The 9,239-nt window shown below is 46.5% G+C and overlaps 1 protein-coding gene across 2 annotated transcripts; it reads right to left on the reverse strand.

Annotated features, from left to right (window-relative positions):
• Nucleotides 1-314: 314 nt before the first annotated feature.
• Rab19 (RAB19, member RAS oncogene family) lies at nt 315-7,892 on the reverse strand. Of its 2 annotated transcripts, none has more exons than XM_051151549.1 (4): nt 7,658-7,892; nt 4,532-4,744; nt 1,015-1,198; nt 315-605 (listed from the first exon to the last, which is right to left on the reverse strand). In XM_051151549.1, the coding sequence occupies exons 2-4, from the start codon at nt 4,730-4,732 to the stop codon at nt 337-339; spliced, it is 654 nt and encodes a 217-aa protein (XP_051007506.1). In that variant the 5' UTR covers nt 4,733-4,744; nt 7,658-7,892; the 3' UTR covers nt 315-336. The 2 variants fall into 2 exon arrangements, with proteins under 2 accessions (XP_051007506.1, XP_051007505.1); XM_051151548.1 differs by having other exon boundaries at nt 7,643-7,892.
• Between the last annotated feature and the right edge of the window lie 1,347 nt (nt 7,893-9,239).

The raw sequence follows: 9,239 nt of genomic DNA on the forward strand, positions 1-9,239 counted from the left end.
TAGGTGCCTAGGCTCCTCCCTAATCCAGAATGTTCCAAATGCCCTCTGCATATTCCTGCTCTCCCCTTCACTGCTGTTTTTGTACAACAGAGAAACAAACTCCTATAAAACAATGGGGATGTTGGGGAGACGGAGACCAGACTGGGGGTGGAAATCCATCCTAACACTTCCCCAGGGCCTGGAGTCCTCATTTCCCTAGGACTCTTGTTGTAAGGTCGGAGGTGTCCCCCTTCCTCAGTGCTGCCCACGTAGTCCAGGATTAAGGCTCGGCCGGCAATGTCACCGGGAGACACTGGTCTCGATCCTCCGACTTCTGTGTTGGCTTCTCACACATGTTCAACAAGTACAGTGGGTGTTCTTGCTGGGGCCCTGAGCTACAAGAACTGGGCTGGAATTCTGGGAGACACCTTCCTGGGCACTCTCCCCGTACAGGTGCAGGCTGTTGCGGGCAATTAACTCCTTCGCCATGAGGACAAAGACTTCATCGATGTTTCTGGATTCTTTGGCAGATGTCTCCAAGACAGCCAGGAGGCCATACTTCTCCGCCAACGTGCAGGCATCCTCAAACAGGACGTGTCGCTTCTCCCACAAGTCTGATTTGTTTCCTGCAGGTGAAAGATGTGCAAATGTGACATGACAGAGTTACAGAGCCTGTCTGTCTTCCCTCCCCTTCCCCTTCCTTCTGTCTTTTGTACTTTTATTTAGTTATTTTTGTTTGTTTGTTTGTTTGTTTGTTTGAGACAGGGTTTCTCTGTGTAGCCTTGGCTGTCCTGGACCAGGCTGGCCTTGAACTCACAGACATCTGCCTCTTTCTGCCTCCCTGAGTGCTGGGATTATAGGCATTGCTTGTTGCACTCTCTTACTCATGCTAGCCTTGAACTCTCAACCTTCCTGCCTCATTATCCAGAGACCAGGAAATATGTGACTGCACTCTCAAGACTTTTAGGATCTCATGGTCCACTACTTAGGAAAGCTTACTGAGCATTCGCAGAGTTGGGTTAAGAAACACCCTACCGATCAGCATGATGACCAAGTTAGCTGCTCCATATTTTTCTATCTCATGAATCCAGTGAGGGACAGACTCGAACGTGGACCGTCGTGTGAGGTCATAGGCGATGATGGCTGCATGGGCACTTCGGTAGTAGCTTTGGGTGATGGTACGGAAGCGCTCCTGGCCCGCAGTGTCCCACACCTGCATCTACAGGGCAGAAGAGGTGACAGGGCTTCTAGCAAGATGGACATTCCTCCATTTAAGTCATCTTACAAACAGTTTCCTGTGGGCTGGCAAGATGCCTCAGTGGGTAAAGGTGCTGCTGCCAAGCCCGATGATCCGAGTTCAATCCCTGGGACCCATACGGTGAAGGGAAAGAGCCATCTCTGGCAGGTTGTCCTTTTATATACACACCATGGCAGGCGTGCTAGCACTGCCACAGGCACACAGCAAATACATAATATAATATACTTTGTAAAAGAACAAACAAGGGAGCTGGGTGTGGTGGCGCATGCCTTTAATCCCAGCACTTGGGAGGCAGAGACAGATGGATCTCTGTGAGTTTGAGGCCAGCCTGGTCTACAAAGCGAGTCCAGGACAACCAAGGCTACACAGAGAAACCCTGTCTCAGGAAAAACAAACAAACAAGGGCTGGAGAGATGGCTCAGAGGCTAAGAACACTGGCTGCTCGTCCAAAGATCCTGAGTTCAATTCCCAGCAACTGCATGGTTGCTCACAACTATCTATCATGAGATCTGATGCCCTCTTCTGATGTTCAGGAGTACATACAGGCAAAAACACTGTATATATAATAAATAAATAAATCATTAAAAAAAAGAACAGGTATGGTAGTGCGGACCTTTAATCCCAGCACTCGGGAAGCAGAGGCAGGTGGATCCCTGTGAGTTCAAGGCCAGCCTAGTCCACAAAGTGAGTCCAGGACAGCTAAGGCTACACAGAGAAACCCTGTCTCCAAAAACCACAAACCAAAGCCCAAAACAAAATAAGTCAAACAAACAAACAAAAAAAGAACGAATAAATTCCCAGGTCTTATTTAAATGTGTTCAGATTCAGTAGGGCCAGGCAGGGCTAAAATGTGCTCTCTGGTTTAGCAGTCACCCTGAGGGTCTCGTCTACTGGTAGGAGGAGCTATTTATTCCTAGGTCTTTTGACTTTTGACCTCAAACATCCCTTGGCCTAGATTTTTGGGTTCATATTATTTTGTTTGTTTGTTTGTTTTTTGAAACAAGGTTTCTCTGTAGCCTTGGCTGTCCTGGACTTGCTTTGTAGACCAGGCTGGCCTTGAACTCACAGAGATCTGCCTGCCTCTGCCTCCCAAGTGCTGGGATTAAAGGCATGCAACACCACGCCCGGCTTAAGAATTTTTTTAATTATAGTTTTTTTCAAAGATTTATTTATTATTATGTATACAGCACTCTGCCCGCATGTACACCTGTAGGCCAGAAGAGGGCATCAGATTACATTACAGATGGTTGTGAACCACCATGTGGTTGCTGGGGATTGAACTCAGGACCTCTGGAAGAATAGTCAGTGCTCTGAACCTCTGAGCCATCTCTCCAGCCCCTTAAAATTATATTTTACTTACGGTGTGCACATGCGCCATGGTGCATATGTGTGTAGGGTCCCTACAAGCTTCACCATCATCAGGGAAATGGTCCCCATAAGGTAAGAATGAAATTTGTCTCAGCCCAACGACTCAGGCAGTGTTGGGCCAAACTTCTGAAACCTGATGCCAGGCTGTTTATTTTAGCCATATTTAAGTACAGCACGATTTTGGAAAAAAAGGTTTTCTGATGACAATTAACTCACTCCTGTGTATACAACAAAGCTTAACACATGTTTGAGACTTTTTACAAAGTACAAATAGCTTCTTTCATAAAGATGGGCTCTGTTGACTTACAAACAGTGTTCCAGATTTAAAGTCTAGGGAGAATGATTAAGGTAAACATAATGCCTCTGGGAGTTAGGATTGCCCTGGACCAAGACATCATAGACGTTGACAGGCTGTGATGGCACACGCCTGCAATCCCAGCACTCAGGGAGTCAGAGGCGGCCGGATCTCAGTGAGTTCAAGGCCAGCCTGGCCTACAAAGTGAGTTCTAGGACAGCCAAGGCTACACAGAGAAACTCTGTCTTCCAAAACTAAAAGTGAGCAAGCAAGCAAACAAACAAAAACAAACAAACATAAAAACAAAAAACAGTAACAGGCAGATAGGCAACCATTTCCTTCCTTTGAAGAGATGAACCTGTTTCTGTTTCCCGGCTTCTCCAGTGCTTCTCGGTGTGCACAGGGACCTCTTCCCCTCTCGCTGCACACATAGGTCAGAACAGAGTCTCCTACAGAGTAGAGCCCAGGGAAGGCTCTCAGGTCATAAGTCTTGAGGCCAACCTGTTATACTGGGCCTGTTTTTGTTGTTAAAAAAACTTGTGAAGCAAGTTTTCTGTTGTTGTTCTGTGGCCACTTTTATATTTGATCCTTCGTCTACTTACGTTTGAGACAGTCTCATTATATAGCTGTGGGAGGCCTTGAACTCACAGAGGTCCAATTGCCTCTGCCTCAAGCATACACTACTATGCCTAGCTCTGTTTATTTTTGAGACAGGGTTCTTTTTTTAATTTATTTTTATTTTTTTATGTGCATTGGTGTTTTGCCTGCACGTGTGTTCATGTGTGTTGATCTTGGAGTTACCGACAGTTGTGAGCTGCCACGTGGGTGCCAGGAGTTGAACCCAGGTCCTCTGGAAGAGCAATCAGTGCAATTAACTGCTGAGCCATCTCTCCAACCCTGACAGGGTTCTTTTTTTTTTTTTTTTTTTTGTGTTTGTTTGTTTGAGACAAGGTCTCTCTGTGTTAGCCTTGGCTGTCCTGGAGTCACTTTGTAGACCAGCCTGGCCTCGAACTCACAGCGATCTGCCTGCCTCTGCCTCCTGAGTGCTGGGATTACAGGCGTGCGCCACCACGCCCGGCTCCAGGGTTCTTATATAGTTCAGTATGCCTTGGCAATAATTATGTGGCCCAGGCTGGCCTCAGTCTTTCTGCCTCAGTCTTATGCCGGGATAATCGATATGCACTCTCACAGAGTTGCTGGTCTTTTTCCTAAACATTTATCAAGTTCTTTTCATATTAAAGACCTTTAGCACTGGGTGCAGTGGCGCATGCCTGTAATCCCAGCACCTGAGAGGCAGAGGCAGGTGGATCTCTGTGGGTCTGAGGCCAGCCTGGTCTACACAGTGAGTCCAGGACAGCCAAGGCTACACAGAAAAACCCTGTCTCCAAAAAACCAAAAAACAAAAACAAAAGAAAAGAAAACAAAAAAGACCCTTAGCTCTTCTTATAGCAAACATTTCCGGTTTGTCATTCCTCTTTTGACCATCATATTTTTGGTCTGTAGTAATTATGACCTTTAGGTAGATTAGCAGTATCTTCTTTTATGGCTTCTGTGTTTATACCTTACTTAAAATGGGGACTCTGGCTAACTGGAAAAAAAAAACATGGTGCTACCCCTGGTGCCCCTCTCACCTTCACTTTCTTGCCGTCTATCTCGAGGGAGCGCACTGTGAAGTCCACCCCAATGGTGTTTTGCTGTGACTCACTGTAGACGCCAGATTTGAAGTGTTGTACCACACACGTCTTCCCCACGTTGGAATCCCCGATGAGGATGACCTTGAACAAATAGTCCACATTCTCATCTGCTAGTCTGGCTGAGCTAGAGAACTGCATGGCTCTGGCTTCCTAGAACAGACCCAGGGAGGAAAGATGGCATTCAGTTTTTCTCTAGTGAGCACCTACCAGGCTCCAGGACACAGGATCCAATAGAAGACAAGCTGGGGTAGGCATGCCTTCACAGGGCAAACATTCTCATAGGTGAAGGACCCATTGACTGGTCCACCGTAGGAAGCAGGAAGTGGTCTTATAGCTCCGCCCCCTCGGTATGTGTGGACACAGCTTTGTGAAAGCCCTCAAATCTATAAGGCCATTCTTTGATGACAGAACTGAGGAAATCTCAGTCCTGAACATGAGATATTCAAAGAGGCTAGAGGGATCGGGTACCCTGGGACTGGAGTGACAGGCTGTGAAAAGTTTAAAGTGGAGATGGGCGATGGTGGCCCACATCTTTAATCCCAGCACTTGGAGGCAGAGTCAGGTGGATCTCTGTGAGTTTGAGGCTAGCCTGGTCTACAAAAGGGAGTCCAGGACAGCCAGGGCTGTTAAACAGAGAAACCCTGTCTCAACCCCCAACGCCCCCTCCCAAAAAGCTTGAAGTGGATGTTGGGAATTGAACTCAGGTACTTTTAGCCTCAGAACCATCTCGTGTGTGTGGGTGTGTGTGTGTGTTTTAAGATTTATTTATTTATTTATTATGTATACAGTGTTCTGCCTGCATGTATACCTGCAGGCCAGAAGAGGACATCAGATCATATTACAGATGGTTGTGAACCACCATGTGGTTGCTGGGAATTGAACTCAGGACCTTTGGAAGAGCAGGCAACACTCTTAACCACTGAGCCATCTCTCCAGCCCCCATGTGGTCTTTTTATTCTGAATAGCACTTCATTTTTCTCAACTAGGGAATTAGAATTTTGAGGATATTCAAAATTAAAACTATAGTTAGAATGATATGGCAGGGGGGCAGGGGGTTGGAGAGATGGCTCGATGGTTATGAGCCTGTCTCCTCCTCCAAAGGACCCAGGTTCAATTCCCAGCAATGGCAGCTCACAATTGCCTGCAATTCCAGTTCCAAGGAATGTGACACCCCCCCCCACACCATTGCACATAAAATAAAATGAAATAAATTATAAAACAAACAAACAAAAAGAATGATATGGCAGGACAAGGTGTGGTGACACACACTTTTAATCTCAGCACCCAGGAAGCAGATCTCTGTGAGTTCAAGGCTAGCCTTGCCTACCTAGCAAACTCCAGGATAGCTAAGGCTATAGAGTGAAACTTGCCGGTGGAGTGATGACTCAGTAGTTAAGAGCATTGTCTGCTCTTTCAAAAGACACAGGTTTGGTTCCTAGTACCCACATGTCGGCTCACAACCATCTGTAACTCCAGTTCTAGGGAATCCAATGCTGTCTTCTGGCCTCTCTGGGTACTGCACGCACACAGAGCGCAGACATATATGCAGACAAAACACCCATACACATAAGATAAAAATAAATACATTAAAAAAACATTTATTTTATTTTTTTAAAGATTTATTTATTTATTATGTATACAGTGTTCTGTCTGCATGTACAGAGGATGCTAGATCTTTTTTTTTTTTTTTTTTTTTTGGTTTCTTCGAGACAGGGTTTCTCTGTGTAGCGTTGGCCATCCTGGACTCACTTTGTAGACCAGGCTGGCCTCGAACTCACAGCGATCCACCTGCCTCTGCCTCCTGAGTGCTGGGATTAAAGGCGTGCGCCACCACGCCCGGCTCAGGATGCTAGATCTTATTACAGATGGTTGTGAGCCACCATGTGGTTGCTGGGAATTGAACTCAGGACCTTTGGAAGAGCAGCCAGTGCTCTTAACCTCTGAGCCATATCTCCAGCCCTGAAAGCATTTATTTTTATTTTTATGTGTACATAAAAAATTAAGAAGCCAAACATGGCGGTTCACAGTGCTAACCCTATCTCTGGAGAGGTGGTACACAAGGACCCCTGTGGTTCATCGGTCAGCGAGCCCAGCCCTCAGTGAACTCCAGGCAAATGATAGATAGGTCCCTGCTCAAAAACCAAGGTGGATGGCAGCCGATCCTGACACACAAAGTTGACTCCTGGCTGCCGCATGAGGTGTGCATACACGAACACACACATAAATAAAAATCAAAACAACAACAGATACACACGCAGGGTTCCCAGGTGAACCCGAGGAGATCTGAGAGACGGCAGTCACCTGAAACTACAACCACTTGCAGCATCTCTGTTTCAGTTTTCACCTGTGCCTAACTAGTTTCAATCTCAAGGAACTCCGTTTTGTCTTGGATACAGTTGTGCCCAGGGGCAGCTCCATGTCCCAGTCTCAGAGCTCCCCTTGCTCTGTAACAACAGGTTGATTTCTTAGTCCTCCCGACAACTCAGCAGGTATTTAAAGCAGCCAATATCAAAGGAGACCAAAACACCCCCTATGATGATTGAATTTGAGGTTCAGTAAGCTGCTCCTGCTTCATGACACCCTCATTCCCCCCTGACTTACTCTTTGGTTTTCTCTGATGACATAGAAAAGCCCCTGTCTGTATTGACAGACAAATAAAAATGCACACAAGCATCCAGTCTACAGATAGAAACCAAGGGTTTTAAAGAGGCAAGGAATGGTCTAGTAACCCTGTTTGGATGCCCCTGACCACACATGGCAAGTGATCCAGCAGACAAAAGGCACAGTCAAACCACTTTTTTTTTTCTCCCTTCCACGTCTTTTCAACTGAAGAAAGCCATTCTACTTCCGGTATCTTATCACTGTAACTTGAGCTGAAACCTTGTTTCAAAGTCCCCATTCTCATTCCCCTCAAAGTCCCTGGGGCTCCACACAAAAAGTCCCCTTAAAGCTCGCATATAAGCCCTGCCAGGAGAAAGCGGCAGCGTCCTCCCAGACAACACCATCCCACATCCCACCCCCACCCACGCAGGTTCACCTGTTGCTCACCTGTCCCTCTCTCACCTCGCTGGCGAACAGGCAGTGTTTGCTTTTTCTTCTGGTTTCCTCTGCAGCCCTCAGTGCCCTTCTTCCTCCTGCCTTGCTGCGCGGTGGGAACTGTAGTTCCGGCCCCCGGGCGTCAGGTTCGGTGGCCCGAGAAAGTGAAAGGAAAACAAGACCTCCTACCTGCAAGGAGCCTGAAGCCTCAGGTGAGGTGCTGCCTGGGACAGGGCACAGCACACACGACGAGCTTTCCTGCCAGAATTCATTGGACCAGGAGAAAGCCCAGGGAGGACCAGCCTTTCACTCAACTGACACCTGTTTGGCTCTGCATCCTTCATCCTACATCTTGCCTGATACGCTTGTTTGCCTGGCCTGACAGGCTGTTAACTGAGACGACATCGACCCACAGAAGCATAGTGATCTGGGTCTTGAGTGACTTGTTTTGAGAAGTCACTGAAGGAAAAGGGTGCCGAAGCAACTTTTTAAAAGTAGAACAGCCGGGCCGGGCGGTGGCCTTTAATCCCAGCACTCGGGAGGCAGAGGCAGGCGGATCACTGTGAGTTCGAGGCCAGCCTGATCTACAAAGCGAGTCCAGGACAGCCAAGGCTACACAGAGAAACCCTGTCTCGAAAAACGGAGGGGCGGGGGAGTAAAATCAGTCAGTTGACAGTGGTGTGGCACATGCCTTTAACCCCAGCACTTGGGTGGCAGAGATAGGTGGATCTCTGTGAGTTCATGGCCAGCCTGGTCTGTTCCAAGACAGTTGGACTGCTTCATAGAGAAACCATGTTAAAACAAAAAAAAAAAAAAAAAAAAAAAAAAAAAACCCAACCAACCAACCAACCACCACCACCACCAAAAGCAAAAACGAAAAATAAATACATAAATAAATAAATAAAAAGAAAGAAAGAAAAGAAAAGAAAACAAGGATCCATAGAATGTCTCTGTGGATAAAAGCTAGAAGACCTGAGTTCTTGAGTTCTAATCCCAGGGCCCAACTAGTGGCAAGTTGTTCTCTGATCATACACACATGCACAGATGCAAAATAAATAAATATAAAATAAACAAAACAAAACAAAATAACAAAAGTCCAAAGTCAACCAAACAAAAAGCCCCGAATTAAAAGATCTCAGAGCAACCCCTACCCAGATCTAGCCAATGGTCAGAACATTCTCCACAAGTTGAGTGGAGAGTGGGATATGACTTTCTCACGTACTCTGGTGCCTCACATTTGACCATGTCCCCTGGAGGGGGAGACCTGGTGGCACTCAGAGGAAGGACAACAGGTTACCGAGAAGGGACTTGATACCCTATGAGCATATACAGGAACAGTCATAGGGGAAGGGAGTAAGGGGAAAATGGGAGGGAGGGAAGAATGGGAGGACACAAGGGATGGGATAACCATTGAGATGTAACAAGAATAAATTAATTTTAAAAAATTAAAAAAAAAAAACAAAAACAAACGAACAAACAAACAAATCTCAGAGCAGTTGGAGCTGTAGATTATGGTAGATTAATGGTAGCAAGTGTAAAGCCCCGGGTTCTGTTCGCAGCACCAAAACAAAACAATGGCTAAAGTAAAGGTGCTTTATTGTATGTATGG

Source organism: Acomys russatus, chromosome 10 (assembly GCF_903995435.1).
Source record: "Acomys russatus chromosome 10, mAcoRus1.1, whole genome shotgun sequence".
Taxonomy (NCBI): Eukaryota; Metazoa; Chordata; class Mammalia; order Rodentia; family Muridae; genus Acomys; species Acomys russatus.